The sequence below is a fragment of the Hydra vulgaris genome, chromosome 15, assembly GCF_038396675.1.
Source record: "Hydra vulgaris chromosome 15, alternate assembly HydraT2T_AEP".
In the NCBI taxonomy this organism is placed as follows: Eukaryota; Metazoa; Cnidaria; class Hydrozoa; order Anthoathecata; family Hydridae; genus Hydra; species Hydra vulgaris.
Window position 1 is genome coordinate 7,475,001 of NC_088934.1, and position 16,750 is coordinate 7,491,750.

A 16,750-nucleotide genomic window follows, 5' to 3' on the forward strand; every position below is an offset into this window, starting at 1 on the left:
CAGCTTGTCTGTATTAAAAAATTTTTTATTCTCATTAATCCTTCTACAAACAATTATCCTAAAATCTATAAATAAACTTACTAATACAAACTATAAATAAACTTACTAATATAAACTATAAATAAACTTACTAATATAAACTATAAATAATATAAAACTAATATAAACTATAAATAAACTACTATATACTATAAATAAACTTGAACTTACTAAAAAGGCCTTCAACTCCTTCTAACTGCTCTAAAAAATAAAGCAATACTTGCTTAAAATGTCCTAAAAAGACTAAAGACAAAACTGAAACACTTTACTAAATAAGGAACATTTTACCAGTCATTTTGGTTTTTACTTCTTTTCAAAAAAGAAAACAGGTTATAAAAATTAGAAAAATAAAAACTACCAACAACAAACAAATTTTAGTTTTTAAACAATGAACAACATCAATTCCACATGAAACTTTTCTATTTTACTATTTTCTATACCTTTTTTTTTTTTATCTAAAAGAAAATATACATAAAGATACAGAGAAATATAAAATATACTGAAATATACGAAAATTTATGTAAATACACTTACATGTCCACAAATGAGTCTTAATTTATTTAAAGAAAAGGAAACAGGCTATAAAAATTAGAAAAATAAGAATAACCAACAACACACAAACTTTTATTTAAATTTTTATTATAAAATTAAACAATGAACAACATCAATTCCACTTGAAACTAAAAATGTATCAGCTCTAATCGGCTTGCAGACCTTGCTTGAAAGACTGCGTGGAGTAAAGAAACACTTTTAGAAAAGTCTAGAAACTTCTTTACTAAAAACGAAAGTGAAACGACACTACTACTATTAAATTAGTGTATTCATATTAAGATTACAGAAGCCTTTTTTTTTCATTTGCATCAAAAACATTGATTATAATTTTCAAAAAGGATCCTCCACTATCCATTGAAATTCATACAAATACAGAATGAAGGTCTAAATCATGTTGATTTATCAAATCCATCGTGAAAGATGATGACTTGATGATGAATTGAACAGACACACGATCCTTTTCAACAATTTCTAACTCTCTGTTTAGGAAATCTATCTGTAAAGATGTATAAATAGATATGTATTATTATTTTGTCACATTCATATAGTGTCATTATATTGTATATAAAAATTACTAAGAAAACTTAAAGATTAATGAAAAACACAAAATATTTATGCAAAATATTCAAAATCTAATTCGTATATCATTCAACTTTAAATTAGCTTCATTATTTTACAAATAATATCATATATATATTAATGATTACATATGTAAATACATTATGTAATAAATAACCATGTTTAGCCATTATAAATAATACTTTTTTGTATATATGTTTAACATAATGGTTTCACACTTGTTTAGCTTGGACATATTTTTCTTAATGGCATTTATATATTCATATAGCGTTATGGATAAGTTAAAGTAATTTTTTTTACAACAGAATGTCTTTTCTGGTGTTAACCTGTTTTGCATATTAAGACTAATATTTTACAACCTCTAAGAAGATTAGTAGTAATAAGCCAAAAAAGACTGATCTAAAAAAAAAAGTCTATTTCTATCTTTATATAGGATAAGGATGTTTTAATCACAGTGAAAGATCTCTCTCTTTGCATATCATTTTATATTAGAAAATCTAACATTATAAAAGAGTCATTTTTTGATCAATATATTACAAGATATCTATATATAATATATAAATATGAATATATCTAAAATATAAATTACCTTTTTTACATGATAAATATGTGATAAACATGATGTGATTCCGGGATTCCGAAAGATCATTTAATTTGCCAAAAGTGTTAGTTTCTACAATAGTCTTACTTCCTTTCTTAATTAATTGTTTGGTTTTTTTATTAAAAAGTTCTAATACAACTTGGAGTTCCTTTATAACTTGTAAGGATACTTGCTTTACTGATCTTCTATTTACCTTGTTGGAAGGACATCCAACAGTTACATCCAATGGGTTTCCGCTAGTTGGTAATAAAAATGTTGCCCCTGTTGAAATGCAGTCTGTATTTATCTTATTTTGTATTTCACCTGAAGTAACTTGTTTAGCTTGAATGTTCCCAAGATTTGTGGAAAAAAAATCAAGTTTTTTATAGCAGTTGAAGAAGAACAGTTGTGGCCATGTCCTGCTAATAAGATTGAGTAGCATTGTCCACAGAGCTTTTAATTATTGGTAGAAAAAGATATCACTGATTTGGTTTCACTAATTAGGAGTATTCCATTTGAATTTCTGGTCAACATTTTCCATTCAACCTTTAAAAGTAAGATAAAAAAATTATATAAATGTAAGTGCTTCATCACAATTTACTATAAATAGTAAAGGTATATCTTTTTTAATAATAACTCTGGGCGTATTATCGGACTTGATTAAGTAAAGATTTCTTCTACAACTGGAACAAACTACAGTTGGGTAATTGCTAATTTCCAGTATATATACAACTTCATCAGATCTTCTATTGTTGAATTTACAGGAGATAAAGACATAGACCTTGCTCAAAAAAATTCCCAGCGGCAGCAACATGTTGCGTTTCATTGAAAAAAACCAGTTGACATGCTAACACCAGTCATTTAAATTTATTGAAATCAATATGAATTATATCTAAAAAAATGCAAACTTAATATAACACCATCAAGTTAAAATATTTAATCTTGAGAAATCTTTAATTTAAATTGCAATCATCAAAAAAAGCTAATACAAATTCCTTTTATATAATGCTACTAGATTGGCAAAAATTAGCGTTAAGGCTTAACTAAAAGCAATTAAAAAATCTTTTATAATTATGCAGCCTGGATTTTATTTTCCCATAAAAAAATTTACCTTAAAAAGTTGCTTAGTTTATTATTATGAATTTATATTTATATATAAATAAAAATTACAAAGCGACTAATATTTTCATTATTTAAAAAATATCTTAACTTTAAAATTTTTAAAAATAAATTTGTAAGTCATTAATTTAAAATTGATGTTAATAAAAACCAGCCATTTTAAAGGTTGTAAGAAGTTTGGTTAAATTATGTAAGTTGCAAAAAAGATATTCAAAAAGATGTCGAATTTCATTTTTTATATATATTTATTTAGTTTCAAATGTAAAATAGAGAATTTTCCATTAATTTTCAAGTTTATGTTTTTATATAATTTTTACTCAGAATAAAATTCGCAATCATAATCATTTACAAAAATATGAGGTTACAAACTTTCACATTGCCCTTTTTTTTGCCCTTTTTTGACCCTTTGCACCATATTCTGATTTCAAAAAACCTCTTTTTTATAAGGAAACTAATAACACTTTTAAATTAAAAAAATTTTATGAGTGACACGACATAAAATATGCCCTTATTTTTATTATACTCTTTAATTATTTTTGGGCAATTAATATATTTAAAACTCTTACTTTTTTTACACCATCTTTTGGGTGTTCCATTTTTACACTCATCTGTGGGTGTTCCATAATCTTGTGTCATGTAATTTGATATAAGTTGTATAATGTTATTGTCAAACCACTGGATTATGGTAATTCCAGAACTTGCATCTACTTCATAGTCAACACTACCTCTGCCTTGTTTTTTTAAATCTTTTTCATGACATAAAGCTTCCTTAGCTCTCTTAATTCTATCATGTGGTATTGCTGCTATAGCTACACAAACTTTCTTCTTTGAGTTTCAACAACAGGCTCATTGTTGAAAAAAAGTTGTCAAAAAAAAGTTTATAGTTTTGGTCTTTTTCTAATGTCCTCGTGAGTCTATATACAACATCGCCACCCATTAATAACCTCTTATTATCAACCACAAACTTATTTGATTTTCCTGTATAAACTTCAAAATCATAAATGATTCCAAACACTCCACATCTTGCCCAGACCTCGATTCCCTACTTATTAGGTTTTTTAGGTATTGTTTCAGCGATGATCTTCCTTTTGTTGGAAATATTTGCTCATCAATTGAGTGAATTTCCTCAACTGCAATTGACCTACAATGTGATACTATTCTTTCTAAGACTGGCCTGATTTTAAACAACTTGTCATAGTCTGGATGATTCTTCTGTAATTGGATTTTGTTTTCTCAAAAATGCAAATTTTTTTTTTTTTAAATCTTTTTATAGACATAATATCTGTAATTACAGGTATGCGAGTATTATGAGACCAATACATACGTTGACTGGGAAGTTTTATCCAATATACTGTTCTATCCAATATACTGTTTTATTTCACTATTAGTGACTGATTGTTGCGCCTATTTTTTGAAGACTGTAAATGTTTGTTTGTTCTGTCATTAAATTAATTAGATCATCATCAAAAAAATGTTTGAAATACTGATATGGAGTCATACAAGGTTCAGGTGGAGCTGGAAAAGGATTTCCAAGAAAATCAACATTTGTTTTACCAGGTGTCTTTTTATGTCATTTACACTCATGGCTTGATATGTTGCTTGAATATTTTTTGTTTTCTTTCTATAAAGTCTTCATTTTCATTTATATCAACATCTATTTCACTATCAGCTGAACCAGTTTCAGATGATTCATAAACATTATAATCGCAATCAGTGTCAATAACAGCTTCTGGTATAAAGTTTTCATCATCACTCAGATCAGATCACTATTATCAAATTCTGTCGATGTATTGGAAACAAAACTCTTATAAAACTTTTTAACAGTAATCATTATATTTAGCCTAAAAAGAATCGTAATTCTTATATGCTTTCTAATATGTTTTCACAATGTGAAAATAAATGTGAAATTCACATGCTGTTTGAATATTCATGTGAAAACTTATTATTATAAAGTTATATTATAGAGTAAAAAACTACTGGTATTTAATTTTATTGTTATTTTACTGTCTTATATAATCCTTATTTCAATTGCTATTTCATAAATACTATTATATAAACTTAGATACAAGTTCGAATTATATAATATAAGTAAATATAATGGTATAATAGTATTTATGAAATAGAAATTGAAATAAGTATTTTATATTATAGTAATATGTAAATTATAAATTATATAATATATAATAGTTTTATGTAACAGTAAAACAACATCAAAATCAAATAGCAGTAGCTTTTAAGCATAATATTAATTACTAGCATTTGCAAAAATTGATTACCCCCTGAAGGGCCCCGTTTGTTATTTAACAACAATATATTTCACTCGTTTATCTAAATTATTTTATATGCAAAAGCTAATATAAACAACAATTCAAAGATGATTAGAAAAATTTTTTTAAACTATATTGTGTCGTATTTACTCTTTTAAGTAAAAGAAAAGTAAACACCCATCACTTTAATTTAGCAATTTAGTATCACTTTTCATATCTCCAGACACCATTTAATTTAAACACGTATTTAAACACGTAATGTAAAGTATGTAATCAAGCTTGTTAGGTTCTTTAAAATACACACTTATAAATAAACCAAAACTAATTGCCTTTTCATATGCGCTTTGCTTAAAGACAATAATTTTCTATTTGTTGTGCCAGAAAAGCTCACTTGGTTAAAGCGCAGCTAAAAGTTCGGAATAATTATTGGCCCTAGCAGCAGGATTGCAGGTTCAAAACCCGGCTCCACCTACTCAGCGTATGAGTAGTACTTTGGTACAAAGGGAACTCATCTCAATTAGCTCTGCTATTACAATGTTTTCTTTTCGGCCAGTAAATAAATAATCTAGTTGAGTAAATGAAATCATTGTTTTATTGTACAACAACCCAGTGCATGAAAATGGTATCCAGTTGTTAAAAATTGTCAAAAGTATTTCATAATTTAAATAAAAAAGTTAAAATATGTTAAAAATTTTTTTTTTTTCATGTTAATTCACCTCCCCAAGGCCAAGAAGGCCACTACAGATGAGGAGGCTACTTAATTGTGGTTATAACCCTCTCTCAACTCTATAACTTTAAAACAGGAACCTTGACGAACAAGGCCGCTGCACGGAGAAACAAATTGAGTGCGGTACTACCAGGGATGTGGTGGGGATTGAACTCGGAACCTCTCGCTTATGAGTGCTTTACCACAACACCACTACCGCAAATCGTTTGGAAAATAAAATTTATTGATGTGAAGTTTTTTATTATAAAACATAGTAATATTATTTTACATATTTAAAGATAACAATGAGAGAAATTGTTAAATAAACCAAAGTCGTTTTATTATTAGAATAAAAATTGACAGCAAATTTTACAAATAAATACAGATCTTTTGCTAATAAAAATTGAATGAATACATATATAACATGGTTTAATCTGTTTCCTATTAGCGGAAATCAAACTTCAAATGAAATTCAAAACTCCAATGAAAAGTTGATATTGTTAGAAATTAAGCATTTTCAAATTTTGATTCTTTTTTTTTTACTTACATGTTTATATAATAAGTTTATATAATAATATATATTATTTTATTTAATAAAATTTATATTAGTTTATACAATAATTAAATTAAAAAAATTCATATTAGTCTATATAATAAGTTTATATGATTCAGTGGTTTGTTGGATTTTTGACTATTTATTACTTAGTGGATCATTAGTAGCATCTGCTAAAAGTGGCCAGTCAATAACTTTCCAACATTTTTGGTATATTATATGGTTAAGACTAAAACTACAGTAGATGGCTCAAAATGTACATACAGATCCACTGAAATTCTGCTTTAGAATGTTTGCTGGGTCAGCTAAAGATTTCTAAATGAGGAGTTTATTTTTTTGTATCTATATCTGTTAGTTGCATGTGCAGATAAAAAAAATGACATAAAATGCAGCTTTATGTTTTTACCTTAAATAAATGGTTAAATTCATGCTGGTAATAAACATAATTAATAATGCATGGAAGATTAGCAGGTTTCTTTTGAATTCTGTTTCATTCTATACTATGATGCATATAAGATTAGAAGATTCTTTGTAAATTCTGGTTCACATTATGCTTTTTTTTTGTTGTTTTATGCTAAAAATAGTTTAAAACAAATTTTCATTTAAAATGATTATTATTTTTGAATTTTGGATTGTTTTTGTAAACAAAATAGTTGATATGTTTAACATTTATCACAAAGATTCACAAAAACACAATGCTTCATTAATTATTTTATCTTTAATTTTATTATTTAATCATTTTGGCATTCACATTAAAACCTTAGCTCTTAAGTCTAAAATTTTATTCTTTCTTAATCTCGCAGTTAACTTTTTTACTCTCTTGATTTTCCAGATAACTTCTATGGTTTTCTATGACCATAGCTTGTACTCAGTTTATCCTTCTACTTTCAATGGTTTATATCCTGGTATGATCTCACTAAAAGTTATATTTCATATTTCTTCTACATCAGATTGGAATGATTGGCTGATTGGAATTCTTTCCATGATTTTCTTTGTGATGGTCTGTATGTTGATGCCTTTTATTTCTCAGCTAAAAATTGAGTTTTCTTCATAATCTTCTAGATTTTCTATAATTTTCTTCTTGTGCAGAAGATTGTGCTGTTCCTAATCACAATCTTTTTTTTTTCATCTTTTCTACAAGACATCTACAAAACGTCTTCTTACTATTTCCAACTCTCTGAAGAATAAACGTCTTCTTGCTGTTGTAAGAATTTAAGCATTAAGTCCGATGCTAATTTTCATTCTTCTTGTATTACTAAAATGTGTATTTTATTTCAGAAAATGGTTTTGAGAGTAATGAAAAATGCAGCGACTTTTGGAAAATCTTTAAGAAAGTTGTTAATAAAGGCAAGTTTAGCATTCCATTTATTTATACATGGGTCTGATCTTATTACTTATCCCAAGAATAAGATACGTCAGAATTATTTGTTAAAATGTTTCCCTCTAGTTTATCTCTTGAATCTAATAATCTTACTCTCCCTGTTATCTCTAAAAAAAACAAGTTAGTTTATTGTTTGACATCCAAATCGATCCAAAAATTATGATCATATAAAATTGGTAACCCTTTCAAATTGAGGGGGTTTAAACTTTAGATGGTCATATTTTTTGAACGCTATACATGTTTATATATGTGTGCATAATGTTTAAGCATAATGTAATAAATTAAGTAGGAAATAAAATGTGTAATTATATTTGTACACACCCAATATATATGTGTGTATGTGTATATGTATGTAATTATGTGTATTGTTTATGATTATTTAGATATATTTATACCTATTTTTGCTTAAGGATTGGTGCTTTACAGAGAGAGTTAGACAAAGTTCGTAATAAAGAAGCCGATGAAACTCGTGCTCTAGAGGACGTTGTCCACATTATTGAAGAAAATCTTCAATCAACTACGGTTAGAAATTAGTTATAGTTCTTCTGTTTTCTAAATAAAAGCAAATGAATTGATCATTTATTAATTTTTAAATTTTATTCCAAGATAAGAGCCGTAAGAGCAGAAACTACTGTGGCTTGCTTAAGGGATGAAGTGAATCGACTAACTGAAGAATTAAATGCAAAAAAGGTAATTTAATATAAATGTTAGAAATTTTGAATTATATGATTTGTATAACTTTTATTTTTATAACAAAAAAAAAACACTTTAAAAACACTTTTCTATAGTTTTAACTCTCTCCTTTGGTGTTCTCTTTTAGTTTTAACACTCTCCTTCGGTGTGTTTTTTTAGTTTCAACTCTCTCTTTCAGTGCCTTCTAAGACTTGGATATGTCATTTTATAATATTTATATAAATTTTAGTTCTCGCTAGATGATTACGATCGACTTCAAAAAGAGCACAACGAACTAATCTTGACAGTAAAAGATCGGTCTCAACACGTTGCACGGTTATTGCGAACAGCTGCAAGTAAGACAGAACCACATGTCAGGTTTAATATTTTTCTTTGAAATTAAATTTTATATTCATTATTTAAAAGAATTGTTGCTGCAGTCAATGTTTCTCTATATCACAAATATAAATAGCACTGTATCGCAATATTGTTTTCGAATAAACCTGGGAACCGACTGTATGTTTGTACTTATGCGGTAGTGTAATTTTTTAAATATTTTGTTCTAGATTTTTTTTTAGGCAACTACAGTCTGGTATTGTTTCTTTAAATTTTCTCGCTAATCAACTTGACGATATTGGCAAAATTTCTGATATCATTGAATAGGAAGTACGTAATTGAAAGCATAAAGGCAATGCTAAGTTAATATAAGGCCTTTTGAATGGAAATCTTTAAAGAAAAAGATAAAACATGCAGCATATATGCGCTTTTACATATACATATATGCTATGGATACAAGCTTATATATACATACATGTTATTGATAAAGTTCGCAGACGCATTTGTACCTTACAAGCAAATTAGAGTGCAAATCCATCGGAGAGATTTTCAAAAAAAAACAGTTTGATAATACTAGTGAAAAAAATTACTATCCTGTTAACAGGGGTTTCTCTAGGAAAACAGTTTTAACTAGCTTTATATCGAAACCTTAATATTCGTATTTGTAAATACAAATGTCGAAACCTTATGTATGTATGTCGAAACCTTAATAATCGTATTTGTATATATAACGTTTATCTTTGTATAAATTAGAAATTGTGTTTTATTTATTTTACTTTTAAATTTAAATAGAATTAAGTTTATTATTTATTCGGACTACTTTTGGTAAAAACTAAAATCAATCCTGAGGCCATTGATAATTTTAGTAAAAGAAAAGCGACAAGCCTAATACATTTAATTAACAGCTAAAACTCAAAAAGTCATTTGAATATTAGTACCATAAAAACATACCATAAAGATAATATTTAATGGTACTATAAAACAGTACCATTAAATATTATCTTTAGAAAACATTCTTAATTAAAAAGATGTTGAAGAAAGTCTATTAGGCATTAAAAAAAAAAATTATGTTATCAGAAACGTTGTTACAAGACTCTAAAAACAGTGCTGAGAAATGCATGCACAGAATAAATCCAATTTTCTTAAATACGCATTTCAAATTACCTAGCATTTTGTAGTGCTTTACCTAGCGTTTTGAGAAACCAATTTAAAAAACTATGTAAGAAACTTTATTGATTTCTTTTAAGAATATAAAATGAAATAATAATAAACTTATAGCCCAATACAAAGCTGGTACAAGAATACAAACAGAGTAATTTAGCATACAAAAAATTACTCAAAAAAACAGTCAAAGAGTATGAATCAAAGCCAATAATGCCAAACACAACCCAAAACTTTTGTATTCATATGTGAAGCAGAAGAAAAAAAATCAGGTCGCGCATAAATTCTTTAAAAAATAGAATTGTATGATCACAGATCCAAAAGACATAGCAAATACTTTAAATGACCATTTTCAAGATGTAAACTAATAAGACCAATATTCGATAAGCGTACGATCAATATATGCGGCACCCCGTTATTTGATTTCAATTTGGTTTACAATATATTAGTGAAGTTAGAACCAAATAAATCTGTTGGTCCAGACGGAGTAAGTCTATTTGATTAAAAAATTGTCACAGTATGGCTCAACACTTAGTACAAAATCACCTAATTTCAAGTAATCAACATGGTTTTGTGCACAACAAATCTTGCACAACTAATTTGATTGAAACAATAGACTTTATTACTTATTCATTATCTAAAGGAAATGCGGTTGATGTAGTATTCCTGGATTTTTCTAAAGCCTTTGATGTTGTTCCGCATAGATATTTAATTCACAAATTATCGGTCACACTTTAAAATGGCTTGAATCTTTTTTAAAAAATCGTCGACAAAAAGTGGTAATGGCAGAATTTTCATCAGAATGGAAAGAGGTTCAGAGTGGTGTACCGCAAGGATCTGTGCTTGGTCCTATTTTATTTATAATATATATTAATGATATGCCAGAACTATTAAAAAGTGTAAATAAATTGTATGCTGACAATACTGAATTATTAGCAAAAATAAATAATGAAACGACGATATAAATGTATTAAAAAATGACATAACTAAAATAGCAAAATGGTCCCAAACATGGCTTCTTTACTTGAATGAGTCAAAAAGCAAAGTAATGCATCTTAGCAATTCAAACAAACATCACAGTTATACAATTCCATCAATAGCAAATGAAATAATAAGTATATGCAGTAAAAACGATGAAAAGGATTTAGTATTCGCGTCCCGCATTATATAAATTTATGATAATTTTACACTAAGTCATTGTTGTAAACATCAGGGCAATTTAAAATAACTTTTATGTCAATTATTATAAAACTCTAATAAAAATATATTTTAATATACTGCGGAGACTGAGTTTTAAGCTTTTTATATTTAAAATTAATAAGAAAATATATTTTTTTTTTTTGAAATAAAATTTTGTTTTAATTTTTGAAGAGGTTACAATAACAAAGATATTTTCAAAGAATATTTATAAAAGCAACTTTTAAAAACAATACTTATTTTATTTTAAAATCATACTAGGTAGAGTTCCACGCGGTTATTAAAACAAATCTCGTTTTAAAAAATAAAAACAATGAATTTTTTTTTCCATTACTATAAGTATATAGTCTTAAATGTTAAAAAAAAAAAATTAAAGAAAAAAAAAAAAAAAAATTGAACAAGCTATTTATAGATTTTAAAGTAAACGGAAAGAGTATAACTTCATTTAAGAAAAAGTGTTTAACTTTCATTATTTTTTTAAAATCTTGTAGTGATCCAAAATTTTTCCAATTAGTTTTAAATTGGTCGGCTGCAAAGCTGGTTTAATATGTTAAAGCACTAACATTTAATTTTTAGTTATTTCACGCGATATAAGCAAAATAGTTTCTTACACAATCATGATGCGTAGCTGACCGCTGCACAGTGGGCCAGAATGCACTTTTACTGGACAAAATTCATAACTAATTTAATATTAGAGCTATATTCACTAAAATTAGTATGAGTACTAATATGATGTCTGCGCTTTTTATGAAGGTAATATTTTTTTATTTCCTTGCTATGGATACCTTTATTTTGCTTAGCAACAACCTACTTTTGTTATCTGCAGATATTTTATAAGTGCTATATTCACTAAATTTGGCATGAGTACCAATATGAGATCACACTTCTTACAAAAGTGATAATTTTTTAAATTTAGTTGTTATGGATACTTATATTGCTTAGTTACCGGATACTTTCCTTAGTTACAAAGTGGTAAATTGATATTTGAATATCTTTTTAATATCGGATTTTTGACCCACCTATATTGAATAAAAATTGAGTATTTAGGTAAATAATGTTTTAGGAATAATAAAAGCAAAAAATAGTGCAAGAAAACGTTATCAATTTTAAATTACATCAAAAAATTATAAAACAATAATATCGTTTGAAGATTGTTTAAGTAATTGTAAAACATCTGAAGGAAATGCCCTATGATCCGTTCGGCGCGACGCTGATTCACGCAATGACGAAATAACAGGACCACTGGAAACTAGGAGTCTATTGATAAGATCAGTATTTGTTGCTTTTCTGGATGTTTTTCGGCTGAAATTTTCGCGATAAGATTTAAAGTCAGTATTTCTAGCCTCTTGAGCTTCCTCTGACATAAGTCCGATGGGTAATGTAAGGCTTTTAATTATGTCATGTCCATGTATCATGGATAAAGGGACACATATAGTCTAAAAATGTCAAAACAATAATCCTTGAACTTTAAGCAGTCTATTTCATATCCTGAAGAGAGCGTTACCAAGATAATGTAAAATCTGAATATAAGGTTTTGGTCAATACCCAGAATTTCAGCTGTTTGTTCATATGCTGCAAAAGCACGCCTTGAGGTATTGCCATCATTACTTGTTCCAGAACCACCACTTTTAGGAAAATCAACAACAAGTCCTATTTTGTTTATAAAATCAGTCTGAATCTTTTGTTTAGCTACAGATGCCTTTTCTTTGTGTTCTTTAGATCTTGCTTGCCACTTTCTTGTTTCTTTTTTATATGCAATGTGCAATAATATCTCAAAAAATCGAATCCATGCATGAAGACTGCAAAGACCATATTTGAACTCTCTGTTAGTATAATCTATATTAAGGATATCAAGACTATTCATATTTTTTGGAGAGACACCACACACTGAACAGCATTGGTATGAGTTATTTTTTTCAGATAATATTGTTTGAACCTTCCCATCAATCATTGTAAGTTCAATAATACAATTCACTTCAATAGAAGATCCGCAAACCTCTAATAAAATCATACCCAAGCTTTCTATCTCACTTTTAATGTACTGATCTTCTTCAATCACAGATTCCTTGGATTCCATTTTGTATGCAAATCTTATGGGTCTACAATAGGCTGTGGAGGACAACTTTTGATTTCTCCAAATAGGCACCTTTTCGTTGCTGTTGTTAAATCCAGTCAAATTCAATGGGACAAGAAAAGTAATAAATAATGATTCTTCACGCTTTAAATCTCTGTTAATGTCGGGTTCTGATAAAACTTGTTTATAAATGCTTTGGCCAGTAGCACCATCAAAACCAGCCTTACACGTTAGTGTCATTGTTTTTATTGCTTTGTCGTTCAATATCAAGTGCCTTAGCACAGGTTCCTGAACTGCACAGATTCTTTGCAAAGTATGAGTCATTAAATCTTTTAAAGGAACTGAAGCTGAATAGTCCTCCACTGTTATGTTTGCAGGATAACATTTCAATTTTGCATCTCTGACATCATTGTAAGCGGGGTAGATGTTATATTCTTTCTCCAAGGCTCCGCTTCTAATCAATTGATAGGAAGCTTTTGTCAGACTTGCATCAATTATTAAAGCCAGTGCTTCGTCTGCTGAATATTTAGTTGCTTTATCTGTATTTGATATATTTAAAACATTCTTGGCAGCAATAACAACAGATTCATCTCTTAATTTTTTATTAGCAGCAAAAAATAATTCATTGGATGAATGAGATTTAATTAAACAAGATACACGCCGTTTTTTAGTTTTATTAGAACTATTATCAAATGCAACTGGTTTTCGACCACGTCTACTCGCAGTTGGTTCATTGTCTTTTTTTCTGACAATTAAATATTCATTAAGCCAGTTCACAAACTTCTTTTCAAAATTTTTCACAGTATGGTTTGCAGATCTCCACTTTTTTTTATACAAGTAAACAAATCGTTGAACAGCATGTCTAAAATCAACGTCTTTAAAATCAGCAAATTTTGGCTGAATAAATTTTAATATATCTTCAGTAATATTTTGTTTTGAAATACTAAGATTGTTTTTTTGGAGAAAATTATGAATGTCTAAGTTTAACAAAACCATATCTAAATAATTATTGTAACAAGTATTTTATATTTAAAAGTAAAATGTTATAATTAATATGCCGCCTGGAGTACGCCTGGAGTAATACTTGTTAGTAATTAAGTTACTACAAGTATTAGTAATTAAAATTAAAAGTAATTAAATTACTGTCAGTGTTAGTAACTAAATTACTAACAACTACCGAAAATATGTTGTTGCTATGTTATGCAAAGTAAGGTATCCATAGTAACCAAAAAAAGTTAACCTCATAAGAATTCTGAATCTCATTTCAATACATACCCCCAATATTGTGTATTTAGCGCAAGTAAAATACTGTTAAAACAACGTTAATGTAAAAATGAGTTGTTGCTATGCAAAATTTAGTACCATAGCAACCAAGTTAAAACATACATAAAATCTGAACGGGGATTTAAGGGGACGAGCAATCAATTAAAACTCGATTGAAGCATCATATAGCTCAAATAAATATAAGACAACACATGGCAAATTGTGGTAATTATTAGTTATTGTGCGGCAAAAAATAAGTTTCTTAAGAAATTTTTTTTTTTAATCTGTGATTTTCAAAGTTTAACTGAGATAACATGCTATGACAAATTTATTTCACACATTGGTTTTTCTTATCTCTAAATACTCTAAAATAACATGTACTAATTTTTTGTTTCAAAAACGTAGATGTAATTGAAATATAATACAACGTTGATGTCACCGTTAATTACTTATTTATAATTTTTTTTTTTTTATTTTATCTCAATATTCAAATGCTTAGAGTCCTGGTAACTAAGGGATTTAATATAAATAAATTATCAATAGATTTCTCCTAATATATGTAGATACTAAAATTAAATAGGTTTTCAAGATTAGACAACTAAAATTTTTCCCATTTTGTCCACCTACTGGCCCACTGTGCGCTGGGAAGGAAAAGTTGTCTTTTTTCATCAATTTAAATTTTTTTTTTAAATCCTTGTCGATTATTTACGTCAACTAATTAGCCATATTAAGGTTTTGCAATAATTAAAAAAAATTGGCATCAAATAGTTAAAAAAAACCCACTCAACTTCCTGTTGCGTAGCTGACTGCCAAAACTAAACATTTAAATGTCGCAAATTTTGTCAATTTTTTTAAATGCAACAAATAGTTTTGCCCAAACTATTTTGAACTTCAAAACATTTATAGTCAATTAGAAATTATTTAAAACTCCAAAAGACTTTATAGTCAATATAAAGATATGGAATCACTGCAGGAACCAGTTGCTTGCGCATCCATTGAAAATAAAAAAGGTGAGCATTGTGTTTTTATAGAGTTTTTAAGTAATTTTTACATTTATTTGAATGTTTACTTTTTTTATTACAGCTATAAAGATAAAAAATAGAAAAGCAATGAATCAAAAGAATTACATGAGTAGAAATCATGAAGAAAAGAAATTCAAAGCTAAAGAAAATGCTAGACTTCGAAGACAAAGATGGAAAAAAGATTTTCGAAAAATTGCAGCTGAAAGATTAAAAAGTTTAGAAAGAATGAGAAAATTTCGACTGCGGCAAAAAGACGCATCTTTATCTCTCGAATCAAATCACTCATCATTTGCAAATGTGCAAGTTAAAGGAAAGTATATAAAAAAATTGAATTGCTCTCTTCCCAAAAGTCTTGTTCAGAAAAAGGAACTGTTGCGTTGTTTACTCAATGAAACTCAACAATTAACTTACTCAATTCCTAAATCAACAAACAGTCTCCGAGAAAAAGACTTAGTGGTTATACAAAATTTTTATTGCGACGATGAAATAAGTCGAATATCCCCAAGAACAGCAGATTATACTTCTGTAGTGATAGGAGAAAAAAAGGTGCGTGTTCAAATTCGACACATGTTATATACGCTAAAAGAAGCTTTCGAAGAGTTTAAGCTAAACAATGCAGATATTAAATAAGGCCTGTCAAAATTTTGTCAGTTGAGACCAATTTACGTTCGATGTGTATCATCAATTCCTCATAACGTGTGCGTTTGCATGTTACATGAAAATATGCGTTATGCTCTTGAATCACTTTCGCGGGGTTCAGATATATTCACTACAATTAAAACGGGAAACTCTATGATTCTAAACTTTATTTGTGAAAAACCAACAAAACAATGCTTCAATGCCGTTTGCAAAGAATGTACTGTTTGTAATATGTTTGATAAATTATTACTTCAGTTCGAACAATTTAAGTTAGATGTTTCATGGAATCAGTGGCAGAAACCTCAAGCAAAATCGTATATCAAAATAGAAAAGGTTAAAAAAGAAGGAACAATTGCAGTTTTATTATCACATATTAAAGAAATGCGTGCAAAGTTTATTATTCATTGTAATGTCAAGAGCAGTCAATCGTCCGTATTTAAATTTAATATAGAATCAGCGATTCAAAAAGACTCAAATAAGGCTGTTATTCAAGTTGACTGGGCAGAAAATTATACTTGTATTTACCAAAACGAAATGCAAGCAGCTCATTTCGGTCAAAATCACATTTCTATATTTACATGTGCAGTTTGGCATCGTCAAATTAAATCTT

General features: G+C 27.9%; 1 protein-coding gene across 1 annotated transcript in view; it reads left to right on the forward strand.

Moving 5' to 3' along the window:
- LOC136071988 (endosome-associated-trafficking regulator 1-like) overlaps nt 1-9,578 on the forward strand; it is a 40,658-nt gene extending 31,080 nt beyond the window's left edge. Inside the window, exons 6-9 of the mRNA XM_065818964.1 lie at nt 8,187-8,298; nt 8,383-8,466; nt 8,699-8,826; nt 9,027-9,578. Coding sequence (XP_065675036.1) covers nt 8,187-8,298; nt 8,383-8,466; nt 8,699-8,826; nt 9,027-9,111 — 409 coding nt within the window. The 3' untranslated portion in view covers nt 9,112-9,578. The remainder of the gene's footprint in view (nt 1-8,186; nt 8,299-8,382; nt 8,467-8,698; nt 8,827-9,026) is intronic.
- Nucleotides 9,579-16,750: the final 7,172 nt, after the last annotated feature.